General features: G+C 45.8%; 1 protein-coding gene across 4 annotated transcripts in view; it reads right to left on the bottom strand.

Annotated features, from left to right (window-relative positions):
* Positions 1-19,808, bottom strand: part of atg2b (autophagy related 2B) — an 82,436-nt gene that overhangs the window by 33,139 nt on the left and 29,489 nt on the right. For all 4 annotated transcript variants that reach the window (XM_033027481.1, XM_033027485.1, XM_033027483.1 and 1 more), the window contains exons 18-23: positions 17,267-17,409; positions 11,788-11,948; positions 10,012-10,184; positions 7,897-8,047; positions 6,295-6,500; positions 3,800-3,880 (exon numbers count right to left, since the gene is read on the bottom strand). In XM_033027481.1, the coding sequence (XP_032883372.1) occupies positions 3,800-3,880; positions 6,295-6,500; positions 7,897-8,047; positions 10,012-10,184; positions 11,788-11,948; positions 17,267-17,409 (915 nt within the window). The remainder of the gene's footprint in view (positions 1-3,799; positions 3,881-6,294; positions 6,501-7,896; positions 8,048-10,011; positions 10,185-11,787; positions 11,949-17,266; positions 17,410-19,808) is intronic.

Below are 19,808 nucleotides of genomic sequence, written 5' to 3'. Positions count from 1 at the left end.
TTTGGATAACAGGATCGGTCCAAGTCAGCATGGATTTACGAAGGGGAAATCATGCTTGACTAATCTTTTTTGAGGATGTAACTAGGAAAATGGACAAGGGAGAGCCAGTGGATGTAGTATACCTGGACTTTCAGAAAGCATTTTATAAGGTCCCACATAGGAGGTTAGTGGGCAAAATTAGAGCACATGGAATTGGGAGTAGAGTGTTTACATGGATAGAAAATTGGTTGGCAGACAGGAAACAAAGAGTAGGGATTAACGGGTCCCTTTCCGAATGGCAGGCAGTGACTAGTAGGGTACCGCAAGGCTCGGTGCTGGGACCGCAGCTATTTACAATATACATCAATGATTTAGATGAAGGGATTCAAAGTAACATTAGCAAATTTGCAGGTAGACAAAAATGCTGGAGAAACTTAGTGGGTGAGGCAGCATCTATGGAGCGAAGGAATGGGTGATGTTTTGGGTCGAAACTCTTCTTCTGACTCAATCTTCTGGAATCTTTAGCAAATTTGCAGATGACACAAAGCTGGGTGGCAGTGTGAACTATGAGGAGGATGCTATGAGGATGCAGGATGACTTGGACAGGTTGGGTGAGTGGGAAGATGCATGGCAGATGCAGTTTAATGTGGATAAATGTGAGGTTATCGACTTTGGTCGCAAAAACAGGAAGGCAGACTACTATCTAAATGGGAAAAGTTGGGAAAAGGGGAAGTAGATAGATAGATAGATAGATAGATAGATAGATAGATAGATAGATAGATAGATAGATAGATAGATAGATAGATAGATAGATAGATAGATAGATAGATAGATCCTTTAATAATCCTTTACAGGAAATTACAGTGCCACAACAGCTTCAAGACAGACATAACACCACACATTTCCTCAGATAGCTTCCATACTTAATAAGTTAAAATACAATGAATGAATACTAAAAAAGTGCAAAGTTATTTTTGTGCATTGTAAAACCTTATAGCAGCTGGTATACAAGACTTCCTATATCTCTCAGTTTTGCACATTGGTGCAATCAGTCTCTGACTGAAGGTGCTGCTCTTGATCACCTTCAGGGCGTGGAGTGGGTGAGTGGGGTTGGTCATTATTGAACCCAGTTTGTTCAGAGTTCTGGCCTCTGCCACCTGCTGGACCGTTAGTTGCTCAGCCCCGACCACTGAGCCGGCCTTCCTGATCAGCTTGTCCAGTCTGTTTTTGTCCGCTATGCGGGCGCCTTCTCCCCAACAGGCCACAGCAAAAAACAGAGCACTGGCCACCACTGAATGGTAGACACTGCACAGCAGGGGTTGGCAGATGTTGAATGACCTTAGCCTCCTTAAGAAATACAGTCGACTTTGTCCCTTCCTGTACACCGCCTCCATATGACTCTTCCAGTCCAGCTCACTGTCAAGCTGCACACCAAGGTACCTGTGGTTGGCGACCACCTCCACCTCAGTGCCCCTGATGGTGATTGGTGTTGGTTGAGTCCTCCTCCTCCCCCTCCTGAAATCCACAACTATCTCCTTTGTTTTTGTGGTGTTGAGATGGAGGTTATTGTGTGCACTCCACTCCACAAAGTTGTTTATTGTATCTCTATACTCCTCCTCATTGCCCCCTTTGATGAGGCCGACAACAGCTGTGTCATCTGAAAATTTCTGCAAAAAGCAGCTGTTGGTGTTGTATTGGAAATCCGCTGTGTAGATGGTGAACAGGAATGGAGCCAGCACAGTTCCTTGTGGAGCCCCTGTGCTGCTCAGGATGGTGCTTGAGACATTGTTCTGTAGGCGCACGTACTGTGGTCTGAGGAAAAGGTAATCCAAACACCACAGTACCAGTAATGGATCCACCTTCATCTCCTCCATCTTCTCCCCTAGCAGTCGGGGCTGAATTGTGTTAAAGGCGCTTGTGAAGTCAAAGAATGTAATCCTTACAGATGCATCAGGGATGTCCAGATGTGTGTACGCCCTCTGCAGCATGTAAATGAGGGCATCATCGACACTGATGTTGGGCTGATATGCAAACTGTAAAGGATCCATTTGAGTTGACACACTAGTCCTGATGTAGGAGAGGACAAGTCTCTCAAATGTCTTCATAATATGTGAGGTGAGCGCTACTGGTCTGTAGTCATTGTGGTGATTGGGATGGGTCTTCTTTGGGACAGGTACCAGGCAAGATGTTTTCCACAGCCTTGGGACCTTCTGTAGACGCAACCTCAGGTCGCATAGACAGCATCAGTATTCAGGATCGAACCTGTGTTTCTTGCACTGTGAGGCAGCATCTCTTCCGTTGCGCCACTGTGCCACCAGCGAGCAGACTACTCTTGTTTTCCCGTGAGCTTTGAATGGTTTGGGAACAGCTCCATCCAAGACCCGCAAGCAATTGCAGCGAAATGTGGACGCAGCCCAGACCATCACACGACCCAACCTCCCTTCTATTGACTCCATTTATACCTCACGCTGCCTCAGCAAGGCCAGCAGCATAATCAAGGACAAGTCACACCCTGGCCACTCCCTCTTCTCCCCTCTTCCATCAGGCAAAAAGTATAGAAGTATGAAAACGCACACCTCCAGATTCAGGGACAGTTTCTTCCCAGCTGTTATCAGGCAACTGAATCAACCTTCCACAACCAGAGAACAGTGCTGAACTACTATCTACCTCTTTGATGACCTTCAAACTATCCTTGATCGGACTTGTCTGGCTTTACCTTGCACTAAACATTATTCCCCGTATCATGTATCTATACACTGTCAATGGATTAATTGTATCATGTCTTGTCTTTCTGCTGACTGGTTAGCACACAACAAAAACAAAAGCTTTTCACTGTACCTCGGTATTCTAGGAAGATCATAATCTTTTTTCCGAAATAATGATAGAAGCCTTGCCATGCTACTGCTGTACAAAGCATTAGTAAGACCACATTTGGACTACAGTTCTGGTCACTCTGTGATAGAATGTATATCATTAAACTAGAAACGGTGCAAAAAGATTTATGAGGATGATACCAGGACAGGAGAGTTTGAGTTATAAGGAGGGACTAGAAAGGGAGGGTTTTAGGAAGTTGAGGTATGATCGTACACAAGTATACAAAATCACAAGGGGCATAGATAAGGTGAATTGCCTGTGTTTTCTCACTAAAATTAGTGAGGGCTTAAGTTTAAAGTGAGAAGAGAAAGATTTAAAAGGGACCCAAGGGTTATGTTTTTCCATATAGAGTGGTGCATAACTAGAACAGGCTGCCAAAGGAAGAGGTGGAAACGGGTCCAATTATGACATTTAAAACAAAGCTATGTGAATAGAAAATGTTTGGCGGGATTTGGGCCAGGCACAGGCAAGTATGGATGAGTTAGGCCGAAGGGCCTGTTTCTGTGCCGTATAACTCTATGACGCTGTGGGTCAAATGCAGGCCAAGGGACAAGCTCAGGAAGGCAACTGGTTTGGCATCGCCTCGGTGGGTCGAAAGGCTCGTTTCTGCGCTGCGCAGCCATACGTGTGTTAATCAGGCAGGTATATGTAGAGTCTAGCGATGGATACAGACACGCTAAGTGAATGGGCAAGAAGTTGGCAGATGGAATACAATGTGGGAAAATATACAGTTATCCACTTGGGAAGAGTGAATGAAGAAGCATTTAACAGATGTACAGATGTCTGAACTGCAAGGTAGACAAGGAGTCCCGGGAGTGGAGTTGATGCCAAGACTGGATCTGTGGTGATCTTACTGAACGGCAGAGCAGCTTGAGAGCCGACTAGTTTACTCTTACTTCATATATCCTTACACATTGGACCCACTGGTGATGGGCGAGCAGCTTACCTGCTCGTGCCAGCTTTGTCCCGGAGGCACGTTGCGGTGTTGAAGGGTGGCCCCACGCAGACCAATAGCCACGAGGATCTCCTGAAACACAGAGGGACAGTGATCAACGTTTACAGAGATACAAAGTTACTGAACCAATTTACTGTTGTGTGGTGTCTTTTTAAATTGCTGTTTCTTCTTTTTTTTCCTCCCACAAATATGTAATTCTGATTCTGTTCCATTCTGTTTTGTAGTGCACAATCCGCGAGCATTGCCACTTTTCATTTCACTGCACATCTCGTATGCGTATGTGACGAATAAACTTGACTTGACTTGAGAACTGCAGATGCTGGAACCTTTAGCAAAACACAAGGTGCTGGAGGAACTCAGGCAGCATCTGTAGAGGGAATGAATAGGCAATGTTTTGGGTAATCACTCTTCATCAGTCTGAAGAAGGGTTCCGACCCGAAAGGTCACCTATCCATCCCCTCAGATACTGCCTGACCCGTCGAGTTACTCTAGCACTCAGTGTTTTGATCAACATTTGTAGAGATTTACCCGTTGAAACAGCGACCTCATGCTTTGTCAATACATATGAGCAAACATCCTATGTGCTCAAATGTGCATGACAACTGAGCCACGTGGGTGTTTGAAGGAACAGGAGGTCCCTTACGGTTTAAAAGGAGAGGAGACAGCCGGTGTTGTGGAGAAAAGTCAGGAGGCAATTCCATTCTTTAGGTTCCTGGGAGCCGAAGACAAGTTAACCAATGCCATGGCAAATGCATTGAGACACAAGGTGCAGAGTTACAGTAGTTCTGGCTTCTCAAAATAATTTTGCACTAAACTGTGACCGGTTCACAAATTTACAACTTTGTAATGACATTGTGTCAAATATATTTTTATCCAATTTTTTCAGCGATGAACCTGACAGCATCCCATTATCAATGATGAATCAGCCTGGAGTAAATACTTCAGAAGGAGGGTCTGAAGAAGGGTCTCGACCCGAAACGTCCCCAATTCCTTGTCTCCAGAGATGCTGCCTGTCCAGCATTTTGTGTCTACTTTGACGTAAGGAGGGTTGTTGTCTGTCCAAATCTGGTAAAATGCACCTGGTTTAATTTAATACAGCATGGAAACAGGCCCTTCGGCCCACCAAATCCATGCCGACCATCGATCACCCATTCACACCAGTTATAATCATAGAGTAATACAGTGTGGAAACAGGCCCTTCGGACCAACTCGCCCACACCGGCCAACAACGTCCCAGCTATCCTAGTCCCACTTGCCTGCGCTTTGTCCATATCCCTCCAAACCTGTCCTATCCATGTACCTGTCCAACTGTTTCTTAAACGTTGGGATAGTCCCAGCCTCAACTACCTCCTCTGGCAGCTTGTTCCATACACCCTCCACCCTCTGTGTGAAAATGCTGCCCCTCGGATTCCTATTAAATGTTATCCCACTTTCTAATCCACTCCCTACACACAAGGGGAAATTTACAGAGGGCCAATTAACCTACAAACCCACACAACTTTCGAATATGGGATGGAAACTGGAGCACCAGAAAGAAACCCACGTGGTCATAGGGAGAACGTGCAAACACCACACACAAACAGCACACAAGGTCAGGATTGAACCTGGGTCTCTGGCGCTGTGAGGCAGCGGCTTTACCAGCCATGCCACCTTTGTGAAGCAATAATCACAGTTTGATGAAGATGAAGGCAGCACACAAGGATAGGGAGCTCCAGCAGAGGAGCTACTGCGGAGATCCTGTGGCCAGTGACTACCTCACTTAGAACATTAAAGGATCAACAAGACTCTTCATTATGCGAATGGTATGTTAGCATTCATAGCAAAAGGATTTGAGTAAAGGAGCAGGGAGGTTCTACTGCAGTTGTACTGCAGGTGAGACCACACCTGGAGTATTGCGTACAGTTTTGGTCTCCTAATCTGAGGAAAGACATTCTTGCCATAGAGGGAGTACAGAGAAGGTTCACCAGACTGATTCATGGGATAGCAGGACTTTCATATGAAAAAAGACTGGATAGACTCGGCTTGTACTCGCTAGAATTTAGAAGATTGAGGGGGGATCTTATAGAAACTTACAAAATTCTTAAGGGGTTGGACAGGCTAGATGCAGGAAGATTGTTCCCGATGTTGGGGAAGTCCAGAACAAGGGGTCACAGTTTAATGATAAGGGGGAAGTCTTTTAGGACCGAGATGAGAAAAACATTTTTCACACAGAGAGTGGTGAATCTGTGGAATTCTCTGCCACAGAAGGAAGTTGAGGCCAGTTCATTAGCTATATTTAAGAGGGAGTTAGATGTGGCCCTTGTGGCTAAAGGGATCAGGGTGTATGGAGAGAAGGCAGGTACAAGATAATGAGTTGGATGATCAGCCATGATCATATTGAATGGCGGTGCAGGCTCGAAGGGCCGAATGGCCTACTCCTGCACCTACTTTCTATGTTTTTATAAACAGGAACACGCACGACAGAGGATTCTGTGGAGGGGGGTTACCTTCATGTTGCTCTCGGTCATGTTGTGGTGAACCTTTACTGCGATGGACAGCATGTTGGGACTGTCTGTAGCACTTCCCACCGACGAGGCACCCTGTTTGATCCACACCCCCTCCTCAGACTGGTAGATGGTGGGCTCCAGCCACAGGGGCCGCGCCTTGCTGGGGAGTTTCACGTCGCCTGGGGCACACACATCCTCCACCACTCCTGGAGGATCAGAGGGAAAGGACTGACATCATCTTTATAAAGTCAAGGGGAACTTTTCCTTTTGACTGCAAGATTCAATCAAAGGAATAAAGTTTTATCATGTTAGACAACAAAACATTTCTGTAGATAGCTGGAGTAACTCAGCGGGACAGGCAGCATTTCTGGGGGGAAGAAATGGGTGACGTTTCGGGTCGAGACTCTTCTTCAGACTGGTTAGGGATAAGGGAAAATAGATATAGACTATGATGTGGAGAGATACAGAACAATGAATGAAAGATATGCAAAAAAAGCAAAGATGATAAAGGAAGCAGGCCTTTGTTAACTGTTTGTTGGGTGAAAATGAGAAGCTGGTGCGACGGGTGGGGGAGGGATAGAGAGAGGGAATGTGGGGGCTACCTGAAGTGAACCCATTCCTTCTCTCCAGAGATGCTGCCTGTCTCGCTGAGTTACTCCAGCTTTTTGTGTCTACATTCGGTTTAAACCAGCATCTGCAGTTCCTTCCGACACATTTCTGATGTGGGGTGCTGCTTTGTTAGCCAGGTGGAGGGTTCTGATTATACAGCGAGGTGAACAGGTACTCCAGCCCACTGAGTGCATGGTGACGATCAAATGTCTACTAATCCCACGCAAACACCAATTGCTTATTGTCCAGGCGTTTGCATCAACTCCCATTGGTGGATTGACAGATACAGGATAGAAATAATCCCCATGGCCACCGAGTCCATGCAAACCATCCACCACCCCTTCACACTAGTTGTACAGTGCCCTCCTTAATGTTTGGGACAAATACCCATCATTTATTTATTTGCCTCTGTACTCCACAATTTGAGATTTGTAATAGAAAAGAAATCACATGTGGTTAAAGTGCACATTGTCAGATTTTGATAAAGGCCATTTTTATACATTTTGGTTTCACCATGTTGAAATTACAGCAGTGTTTATACATAGTCCCCCCATTTCAGGGCACCATCATGTTTGGGACACAGCAATGTCATGGAAATGAAAGCAGTCATGTTTAATATTTTGTTGCATATGATCACATGTGGATCATTTTGTTGCATGTGACCACATGTTATTTTTTTTTCTATTACAAATCTCAAATTGTGGAGTACAGAGGCAAATAAATAAATGATGGGTCTTTGTCCCGCACATTATGGAGGGCACTGTATGTTATCCCACTTTCTCATCCACTCCCTACACACCAGAGGCAATTTACAGTGGGCCAATTATCCTACAAACCCGCACGGCTATGGGATGTGGGAGGAAACTGGAGAACCTGGAGGAATCCCACGCAGTTACAGAGAAAATGTGCAAACTCCACAGAACACTTAACCCCAGCAAGAGTGTGTGAAAAGCGTAATTGCTCAGTAAGTTGACAGCTGGATCCCATCTGTACCTTGGTGACAGAGGGAGACTTTGTTGGTCTGGAGACAGAAGTAATGTTGGTCATCGCAGCCCTGATACTTCCCCACCGTGAACAAGCTCCCATTTTCAATCTCCAACCAAAATTCACCGTGCTTTCCAGCTAACACCCTGCTGTCTTCAGTCTGCAAGAGAACAACACATCTATTACACATGGTTCATCAGTTCATTGGTTCATAAGTGATAGGAACAGAAATTGGCCATTCGGCCCATCAAGTCTACTCCACCATTCAATCATGGCTGATCTATCTCTCCCTCCTAACCCCATTCTCCTGCCTTCTTCTCCCCATAACCCCTAACACCCGTACTAATCAAGAATCTATCTATCTCTGCCTTAAATGTTGGCACGCCACCTACCTGAACTGTGAGAAGAGTTTCATGACACAACCTTCTTTGTGATTACATCTGTGTACTAAGTCTGGGACAGGGCGTCCAAGATGTTAATGGCCAGGAATATGAAGCTGCTAACTCTCTGCACCTCCGACCTCTCCTCACATCCCCTTTCTGCAGAAGAGGTTGACCTCATGTGGCCTGGACTAGAGGCTATTAGTTATAAGGAGAGATTGGACAGGCTTGGCTTGTTTACTCCGGAACTTGAGGTTGAGGGGAGACCTGATGAAGTGACATAAAATTACGAGGGGCATCTTTATCCTTTGTCATAGGGTGGAAATGTTAAAGACTGGAGGGTATAGCTTTAAGGGGGGCAAAGTTTAAAGATGATGTGCAGGGCAAGTTTTATATAAACACACATGGGTGCATGGAATGCACTGCCAGGGGTGGTGGTGGGGGCAGATACGATAGTGGTGTTTAAGAGACTTTGAGATAGGCACATGGATGTGCAGGGAATGGAGGGATGTGGATCACGTGCAGGCAGAGGAGATTAGTTTATCTTGGCATCGTGTTCAGCACAGATATTGCCAAAGGGGACTAGTGTAGCTGGGACATTGTTGGCCGGTGTGGGCAAGTTGGGCCGAAGGGCCTGTTTCCACACTGTCCCACTCTATGACTCTATAAGGGCCTGTTGATATGCTGTAGTGTGCTGTTTGCTGTCAATGCTTAAGAAGGAACTGCAGATGCTGGAAAATCGAAGGTAGACAAAAATGCTGGAGAAACTCAGCGAGACCCGAAACGTTGCCTATTTCCTTCGCTCCATAGATGCTGCCTCACCCGCTGAGTTTCTCCAGCATTTTTGTCTACCTTTGTGTTCTGTCAATGATTAGTTCCCTGACTTTGTTGTGGTGGAGCTGGATGTTGTTGTTAAGGCACTACACAACCAGCCGTCTGAGCTCTCTCCTGCACGCTGATTCATCACTACCCATGTGGGTTTAAAGACATCCAACAACTTTATGATCATTTCATTCACACGTTTATGATATTTCATTCACATTTATAAACTATAATGTTTTATTCTTAATAGTTTACTGTTCATGGTGTTGTTACTTGCAAGCGGAGCACCAAGGCAAATTCCTTGTATGTGTACATATTTGGCCAATAAGCTTATTCATTCATTCATTTATTCATGAGACAGGCTATTCATCTTTCAATTTCAATTACATCTGAAATTTAATTCTCAAATTACTAAAAGCCCTGTCCCACGGTACGAGTTCATTCCAAGAGCACTCCCGAGTTTGCCCTGATTCGAACTCGGAGATTTACGGTAATGGCCGCTCGTCGGTACTCGGGGCTCTCGTGGACATTTTTCAACATGTTGAAAAATCTTCACGAGTCTCCCTGTGCTTACCTGCCGTTAGCGAGTCTTCCCGAGTACCTGCCGTTAGCGTTACGAGCCGCTAAGTGATGTCGCCGAGCTCCGACGTACCCGCTACGTTCATTCTCCGTGATTACCACGAGTTTGATTTTTTTATAAACTCGGGAGAGCCCTTGGAATGAACTCGTACTGTGGGACAGGGCCATAATGGTGGAATTTGAACCCAGTCTTGAAACATTCCAGTCCAGTAACACATTAACATTTAAATACCTATAATGTATCATTTTGCTCATCTCACACCAACTCAGGGCGGACGTCCACCAGTCATGCAGCACAAGATAACACCTATGGAGTGATGGTGTGTGTGTGTGCGCGGCTCACCTTGGTATCTGTGTGCACCGTCACCAAGCCATGAGACACGTTGAGCAGGATGGACAGGAGGCTTTGACAGTTCTTGTTCAGCTGTTCAACCTTCTTTTTGCGCCGTGACCTGTGGGCCGGATCAGCGGTGGACTGGAACTGCGGAGACTCTTCATCAGACCCGCTCTCATCATCTGCAGGAGCACAGCCAGGGAACCATCAGTCTGGTCGTGGCACAAGCACCCAGCTAACCACAGGTTTATTTGTTCCTCTTAGTCATTATCACATTGAAATTCGAGCCAGCTTGCTTTTGGCACACTGACTGATGTGCTTCTTAATCGTAATACTCCTCAGAATATTTCATCGACCACAAAGTGCTTTGGGGATGTTGTGAAAGGGTGCGTAAAGTACCTCCTAAATTCAAGCTTCTTCTTCTGAACTCTCTTCTCTGAGGGGAACAATCCTAGAATCTTTTCATGTTTTACATAACAATACATCATCTAATTCGATTCTATGTGTGGGCTTGGGAAACAGCACTCTCTCCCTCTCCGCTGCACTTGGTGGGGGAGAGGGTGGCAGTCTGGTGATAGGAGACTCTCAATGTATCGCTACACCTGAGCTGCAGGTCAATTCCAGTATATTCTGTAACATCGCCTATTTCCTTCGCTCCATAGATGCATGTCTCACCCGCTGAGTTTCTCCAGCATTTCTGTCTACCTTCGATTTTCCAGCATCTGCAGTTCTTTCTTAAACATCCCCTTAATGTCTCTTGTCTCAGTGTGAAGACTGATACAAAAAGCTGGAGAAACTCAGCTGTACAGGCAGCATCTCTGGAGAGAAGGAATGGGTGATATTTTGGGTCTGTATCTTGGGTTTAAACCAGCATCACACTCAGTGTGAAGACTGCTCTCTACATGTTGGTTGGGTACACACCACAAGTGTTCTAACATGGTCGGTCCATCTGTGTTATTAATGGGCACATCCCAACTCAGGCAGCGTTGTGGCGCACAGCGGGTAGAGCTGCTGCCTCACAGCGCCACACAACCGGGTTCAACCCTGACCTCGGGCGCTGTCTGTGTAGCGTTTGCACGCTCTCAAACTGCAGATTGTTAAGGGCTTGGACACGCTAGAGGCAGGAAACGTGTTCCAGATGTTGGGAGAGTCCAGAACCAGGGGCCACAGTTTAAGAATAAGGAGTAAGCCATTTAGAACAGAGACAAGGAAACACTTTTTCCTCACAGAGAGTGGTGAGTCTGTGGAATTCCCTGCCTCAGAGGGCGGTGGAGGCAGGTTCTCTGGATGCTTTCAAGAGAGAGCTAGATAGGGCTTAAAAATAGCGGAGTCAGGGAATATGGGGAGAAGGCAGGAACGGGGTACTGATTGGGGATGATCAGCCATGATCACATTGAATGGCGGTGCTGGCTTGAAGGGCCGAATGGCCTACTCTTGCACCTATTGTCTATTATTGTCTATTGTCTCCTTGTAACTGCACGGGTTTCCTCTGGGTACTCCGCTTTCCCCCCACGTGCCAAAGATGTGCAGGTTTGTAGGTTAATTGGGCCCCTGTAAAATTCTCCCTAATGTGTCGCAACGTAGATGAGAAAGTGGAATAACATAAAACCAGTGCGAACGGGTGATCAATGGTTAGCATGGACTCGGTGGGCCGAAGGGCCTGTTTCCATGCTGCAACGCTAAACTAAAACTATTTAACAAGCCCTCAGCTGTTACACCCCCCCACTTCAAGCCGAAAGCTAGTTGAGAGTTAAACAGGTTGACATAAATTCAATACAATTATACCATCCTGGAGGAGAGCAGACTTGAGCTGAGTGAGACTGTCTTTGCTGAAGGCATTGATCAGCTGGCTGGCCACAGACAATCCAACTCCATACGTGATGTTTTCAACCGTCTCCACTGGAGATGGTGCAGCAGGTTCCCACAGCAACAAATCATTGTTTATTCTGGAATGAATAGCATACAAACTATTATTTAATATAAGAAGAGTGAATTTGCATAACCAAACCTAAGGTGTGGCACAGCAGTAGAGTTGCTGCCTCGCAGTGCCAGAGTCCTGGGTTCAATCAGATTCAAATTTATTGTCATTGTGCAGTGTACGTACAGAGACAATGAAATGCAGTTAGCATCTCACCCAGAAGTGCGAACACAGAATAATGGAACAGTAAAATATATATATGTATATACAGTAGCAGTAGTGGAATTTTCTGGGGGAGGGGGAGATCAGTCACTGGGAGAAGGAGTGTCAGTGAGGGGGGGGGGTGACTGGCAATCACAAAGGTGCAGAGTTAAGTAGGGTAACAGCCGCAGGGAAGTAGCTGTTCCTGAACCTGCTGGTCTGGCAACGGAGAGACCTGTAGCGCCTCCCTAATGGGAGGAGCGTAAACAGTCTGTGGTTGGGGTGAGAGCAGTCCTTGACGATGCTGCGCGCCCTTCACAGACATCGCTTGCTCTGGACAGACTCAATGGAGGGGCATGAGGAACCGGTGATGCGTTGGGCAGTTTTCACCACCCTCTGCTTTCCGGTCGGAGTAAGAGCAGTTGCCATACCATACTGTGATACAGTTAGTAAGGATGCTCTCGATGGCGCAGCGATAGAAGTTCACCAGAATCTGAGGAGACAGATGGACCTTCTTTAGTCTCCTCAGGAAGAAGAGACGCTGGTGAGCCTTCTTGACTCCGGGTGCTGTCTGTACGGATTATGTACGTTCTCCCTGTGACCGAGTGGGTTTTCTCCGGGTGCTCCGGTTTCCTCCCACATTGCAATGACTTACAGGTTTGTAGGTTTATAGTCTTTGATAAAGATTGTAAATTGTCCTTAGCATAGGATAGTGCTGGTGTACGGGAATCACTGGTCAGTCTGGACTCGATGGGTCGAAGGGCCTGTTTCCGTGCAGTATCTCTAAACTAAAACACAACTTTTCTATTCTCTTCATAGCAACTGTATCTCAACGGTAATAAAAGATGGTACAGAAGCTAATTCACAAAACAAAAGCAAATGAAATGATTTTTGAGCAAAAGGGAAACTACTGGAGGAATTCCAGAGGTCAGGCTGCCTGCCCCACTGAGTTCCTCCAGCTCAGCTCCTCCAGTTTTATGCTCAAGGTTCTAGCTCAATATTCATAGAAACAGAAAATGGGTGCAGAAGTAGACCATTCGGCCCTTCGAGCTAGCACCGCCATTCAATATGATCGTGACTAATCATCCAAAATCAATACCTTGTTCCCGCTTTCTCCCCATATCCCTTGATTCTGTTAGCCCTAAGAGCTATATCTAACTCTCTCTTGAAAACATCCAGTGAATTGGCCTCCACTGCCTTCTGTTGCAGAGAATTCTACAAATTCACAACTCTGGGTGAAGGTTTTTCCTCATCTCAGACCTAAATGGCCTTATTCTTAAACTGTGACGCCTGGCTCTGGACTTCCCCAACATCGGGGCCATTTTTCCTGTATCTAGTCTGTCCAATCCCTTAAGAATTGTGTATGTTTCTATAAGATCCCCTCTCATCCATCTAAATTCCAGTGAACATAAGCCCAGTCGATCCATTCTTTCGTCATATGTCAGTCCTGTCATCCCGGGAATTAACCTGGTGCACTCCCTCAATAACAAGAATGTCCTTCCTCAAATTAGGAGACCAAAACTGCACACAATAGTCCAGGTGTGGTTTCACCAGGGCCCTGTACAACTGTAATAGGACGGCTTTGCTCCCATACTCAAATCCTCTCGCAATGAAGGCCAACATGCTATGAGCTTTCTTCACTGCCTGCTGTACCTGCATGCTTACTTTCAGTGACTGATGTACAAGGACACCCAGGTCTCGTTGCATCTCCCCTTCTCCTAATCTGACACCTGCAGTCTCTTGTGTCTCTGCCTTTGGCGTGTTGGTCGATGAGGGGCGAATGTTGACTTGGACACCAGTAAAAAACTGTTAGTTCATAAGATCTTAAACATCCTCCTCAACAGGCATTTAGTACCAGTTTAACGTCTCATCCAAAAGCTAGGTGCTCAACTTGTGGATAGAAGGAACTGTGGATGCTGGTTTGCAATAAAAGCCACAAAGTATTGGAGTAACTCAGCAGGTCAGGCAGATTCTCTGGAGAACATGGTTAGGAGAAGTTTTGGGTCGGTCCAGTTTGAAGAAAGGTCACTTCCCGAAACGTCACCTATCCATGTTCTCCAGAGGTGCTACCTGACCCGCTGAGTTACTCCAGCACTCAAATGTCATTAGAAACGGGAATATTGCCGGAGGATTGGCGTACTGCGCATGTTGTTCCATTGTTTAAAAAGGGTTCTAAGAGTAAACCTAGCAATTATAGACCTGTTAGTTTGACGTCAGTGGTGGGCAAATTAATGGAAAGGATACTTAGAGATAATATATATAAGCATCTGGATAAACAGGGTCTGATTAGGAACAGTCAACATGGATTTGTGCCTGGAAGGTCATGTTCGACTAATCTTCTTGAATTTTTTGAAGAGGTTACTCGGGAAATTGATGAGGGTAAAGCAGTGGATGTTGTATATATGGATTTCAGTAAGGCCTTTGACAAGGTTCCTCATGGAAGGTTGGTTAAGATGGTTCAATTATTGGGTATTAATGGTGGAGTAGCCAGAATGGGAGATGCCAGAGAGTAATGGTGGATGGCTGTTTGTCAGGTTGGAGGCCAGTGACTAGTGGGGTGCCACAGGGATCTGTGTTGGGTCCATTGTTGTTTGTCATGTACATCAATGATCTGGATGATGGTGTGGTAAATTGGATTAGTAAGTATGCAGATGATACTAAGATAGGAGGTGTTGTGGATAATGAAGTAGATTTTCAAAGTCTACAGAGAGATTTATGCCAGTTGGAATAGTGGGCTGAAAGATGGCAGATGGAGTTTAATGCTGATAAGTGTGAGGTGCTACATCTTGGCAGGACAAATCAAAATAGGACGTACATGGTAAATGGTAGGGAATTGAGGAATGCAGTTGAACAGAGGGATCTAGGAATAACTGTGCTCAGTCCCCTGAAGGTGGAATCTCATGTAGATAGGGTGGTAAAGAAAGCTTTTGGTGTGCTGGCCTTTATAAATCAGAGCATTGAGTATAGAAGTTGGGATGTAATGTTAAAATTGTACAAGGCATTGGTGAGGCCAATTCTGGAGTATGGTGTACAATTTTGGTCGCCTAATTATAGGAAGGATGTCAACAAAATAGAGAGAGTACAGAGGAGATTTACTAGAATGTTGCCAGGGTTTCAGCAACTAAGTTACAGAGAAAGGTTGAACAAGTTAGGTCTTTATTCTTTGGAGCGCAGAAGGTTAAGGGGGGACTTGATAGAGGTCTTTAAAATGATGAGAGGGATAGACAGAGTTGACAAGCTTTTCCCATTGAGAGTAGGGAAGATTCAAACAAGAGGACATGACTTGAGAATTAAGGGACAGAAGTTTAGGGGTAACATGAGGGGGAACTTCTTTACTCAGAGAGTGGTAGCTGTGTGGAATGAGCTTCCAGTGAAGGTGGTGGAGGCAGGTTCGATTTTATCATTTAAAAATAAATTGGACAGTTATATGGATGGGAAAGGAATGGAGGGTTATGGTCTGAGTGCAGGTAGATGGGACTAGGGGAGAATACGTGTTCGGCACGGACTAGAAGGGCCGAGATGGCCTGTTTCCGTGCTGTAATTGTTATATGGTTATATATGGTTATATGAAACGTCACCTATCCATGTTCTCCAGAGAAACTGCCTGACCCGCTGAGTTATTCCAGCACTCTGAAACGTCACCTATCCATGTTCTCCACAGATGCTGCCTGACCCGCTGAGTTACTACAGCACTCTGAAACGTCACCTATCCATGTTCTCCACAGATGCTGTCTGACCCACTGAGTTACTCCAGCACTCTGTGAAACGTCACCTATCCATGTTCTCCAGAGATGCTGCCTGACCCGCTGAGTTACTACAGCACTCTGAAACGTCACCTATCCATGTTCTCCACAGATGCTGCCTGACCCGCTGAGTTACTCCAGCACTCTGTGAAACGTCACCTATCCATGTTCTCCAGGGATGCTGCCTGACCCGCTGAGTTACTCCAGCACTCTGTGAAACGTCACCTATCCATGTTCTCCACAGTTGCTGCCTGACCCACTGAGTTACTCCAGCACTCTGTGAAACGTCACCTATCCACATTCTCCACAGATGCTGCCTGACTCGCTGAGTTACTACAGCACTCTGTGAAACGTCACCTATCCATGTTCTCCACAGATGCTGCCTGACCCGCTGAGTTACTCCAGCACTCTGTGAGATGTCACCTATCCATGTTCTCCATAGATGCTGCCTGACCCACTGAGTTACTCCAGCACTCTGTGAGACGTCACCTATCCATGTTCTCCATAGATGCTGCCTGGCCCACAGAGTTACTCCAGCACTCTGTGTCTTTTTTAGGTGTTCCTACATTGAGACTTAAAGCCAAGATATTTTAAGTATAATTGAAGATATAGAAAATGTGAGAAAATACTGCATACAGCAATAATTAGTTATAAAACTTTCATACTTAACGGAAGTATCTAAATCTAATTTAAAATAAAACAAGCAAAGAATAGAATGGAAACTCTTTTAAAACCATTCTTTATCATTAGCAAGCTTTGAAAGTACAGCAGTGTACTAACCACATTATTGAACCAGTAACCTCAAGGTCTGGATCAATAAAAGAGTAGAATGTGTGAATAGAAAATTGGGAATTTAGTTTTCAAATGAGGAACTAAAAAGCTGAAGATAAGACACAAAATGCTGGAATAACTCAGCGGGACAGGCGGCATCTCTGGAGAGAAGGAATGGGTGACGTCTGAGGTCGAGACCTTTCAATGAAGAAGGGTGTCGACCTGAAACATCACCCATTCCCTCTCTCCAGAGATGCTGCCTATCCCGCTGAGTTACTGCAGCATTTTGTGTCTATCTTCGATTTAAACCAGCGTCTGCAGTTCCTTCCTCCACAAACAAAAAAGCTGATATTAGCGGATAGTAAAGCCGATTGTAAAGTTAAACATGAAGCTATTGGATTATTGTAAATACCCAACCATTCACTAATAATCTCAAGAGAATCGTGTTTGTACGTGATTCCACCAAGGTTTGGTGCACTGTGGTTGTTTGGAACGGACAACGTGCTGGCCTCATTAATGAGCCACATTAAGATGAGTTGAAAATGTTACTAGAACGCAATAACTCAACACTAAAGGCAATGAATAGATAACAATAACTAAATCATAATCTAGTTTTGATGAGAACACTCGCCTGTTGTACACCTTCTCATAGAAGGCTTTGCTTGGCAGTGCAAGGTTGACATTTGGCAACGTAAGTTCCAGTACGTAATGGGAAGTGCTCATGGTTTTATCCTGGAACTGACCCATTTCGTGCTGGTCTCCTGGCATCACCATCTGCAGAGAGCATATGTCAAGTCAGTCACACAGCATCACCCCACCAGTGAGCTATAGCAGCTTTCAAGGTACACATCACAGCTGCTTTAAGCAAGACGTTGGCAAGAGCTTCTTCACCTGTCTCCACACGTTGCAAGCTGCCTTGTATTTTGGGAATCAGTGTTGAGGCCGTGCATAACAAATACATTTGCCAGTACAACTGGGCATTCCGCAGGCTACAGTGACCTCAAGCATAACCATAGCTCCAATGCAACTCTTCACAGGGATCAGGCTTTAGTGTTTCAATGATGGGCACACATTTAAAGTGAGAGGGGAAAGATTGAAAGGGGAGCTGAGGGGCAAATGTTTCACACAGAGGCTGATGGGATATGGAATGAGCTGCCAGAGGAAGTGGTTGAGGCAGCTACAATTACGATGTTATTGATTGATTGATTGATTGATACAGCATGGAAACAGGCTCTTTGGCTCACCGAGTCCATGGCGACCAGCTCTACCAGCTGTTCCACCATGCCGCCTTTGGTCATAGTTTGGAGAGATGTGGGCTCAATGCAGGCAAGGTAGGCAACTTGATTGACATGGATGACTTCAGACAAAGGGCGCATTTCTGTACTGTAAAACTCTATGCCTCTTCAGGGATCAGCCACCTAACTGAAGAAGGTATGAAGAAGGGTCTCGACCCGAGACGTCACCCATTCATCCCTTCTCACCAGAGATGCTGCCTGTCCCGCTGAGTTACTCCAGCTTTTTACGTCTATCTTCAACCTAACTGCCAACTTCATTTAGAAAGACCACATGCAGGTAGATGTTGGAAATCACGGAACTACTCAACGTTTTCTTGCTTTCTTTGCATCAAACATGTCCTGCTAGACCCGTCCTGCAAAAATGATACTACATGGACTGCATTGAATGAATTTGAGTCTTGTGTGAGTCAGGTGGAGGATGGTGGCTGGCCAGTGAGTGGAGCACCACAGCGGCTGAGAAGGTGGGAGAAGGCTGCAGCAGAGAGAGACTCCCAACCTTGGTGACGTCCATGCTGTTGGCCCTGGGTGTGCCTCTCACGGACCATGTGCGGCTGTCCACGCACTAGTCCCCCATGTTAAAAGATGCCACAGTGCATCTGGAGCTAGAATAAAATCTGTGCTTCCACGATCAGCCTCTTCAGCTGTCTCATGACCCTCAGAGAGGACCAACCAGGAGGACAAGCATACCCGGCATCCAAGTGGTCCCCGATAATGACTACTCTTTTGTTTCATCCACCCTCCAAGCAATAAATTGGATACCTGAAATTAAAAAGCGCTAATCCTTGGTTTTGATGAATAAATAAATGAGCACTAAAGGGCCTGTCCCACTTACGCAATTTTTTCGGCGACTCGTCGGCACCTGTCATAGTCGCAGCAGGTCGCCGAAAATGTTCAACATGTTGAAAATCCAGCGGCGACCAGAGTAAGGTACAGCTCTTTGGGCGACTACTCACCACCATACAGGCGTGACAATAGACAATAGACAATAGGTGCAGGAGTAGGCCATTTGGCCCTTCGAGCCAGCAACGCCATTCAATGTGATCATGGCTGATCATCCCCAATCAGTACTCCGTTCCTGCCTTCTCCCCATATCCCCTGACTCCGCTATTTTTAAGAGCCCTATCTAGCTCTCTCTTGAAAGCATCCAGAGAACCTGCCTCCACCTCCCTCTGAGGCAGAGAATTCCACGGACTCACCACTCTCTGTGAGAAAAAGTGTTTCCTCGTCTCCGTTCTAAATGGCTTACCCCTTATTCTTAAACTGTGGCCCCTGGTTCTGGACTCCCCCAACATCGGGGACGTTTCCTGCCTCTAGCGTGTCCAAGTCCTTAACAATCTTACGTGACATGTCGACATGTCACGTAAGTGGGACAGGCCCTTAACAGTGCCTCCCATTAGGCTTCATCTAACAACATAATAACACATAAATGATGATACCTTCACTCCATCTACACCTCACGCTGCCTAAGCAAGGCGAGCAGCATAATCAAGGAAGAGTCGCACCCCGGCCACTCCCTCTTCTCCCCTCTCCCATCAGACACTAAGTATAGAAATGTGAAACACACACCTCCAGATTCAAGGACAGTTTCTTCCTTGCTGTTATCAGACAACTGAACCATCCTACCGCAACCAGTGAGCAGTCCTGAACTACTATCTACCTCATTGGTGACCCTTGGACTATGCTTGATCAGACTTTACTGGCTTTACCTTGCACTAAACGTTATTCCCTTATCATGTATGTATATAATGTAAATGGCTCGATTGTAATCATGTACCTCGGTTCACGTGACAATAAAATAAAATAAACTAAACAAAGTACGCTTGTCTGGCTCTCACAATTCAAAGATAAGATTTTACTTCTCTTTGTTTTAGTGGGTAC

This window comes from Amblyraja radiata, chromosome 9 (genome assembly GCF_010909765.2).
Source record: "Amblyraja radiata isolate CabotCenter1 chromosome 9, sAmbRad1.1.pri, whole genome shotgun sequence".
Taxonomy (NCBI): domain Eukaryota; kingdom Metazoa; phylum Chordata; class Chondrichthyes; order Rajiformes; family Rajidae; genus Amblyraja; species Amblyraja radiata.
Note: the sequence above shows the minus strand (reverse complement) of the source record. Positions and strands in the feature narration are given on the sequence as shown.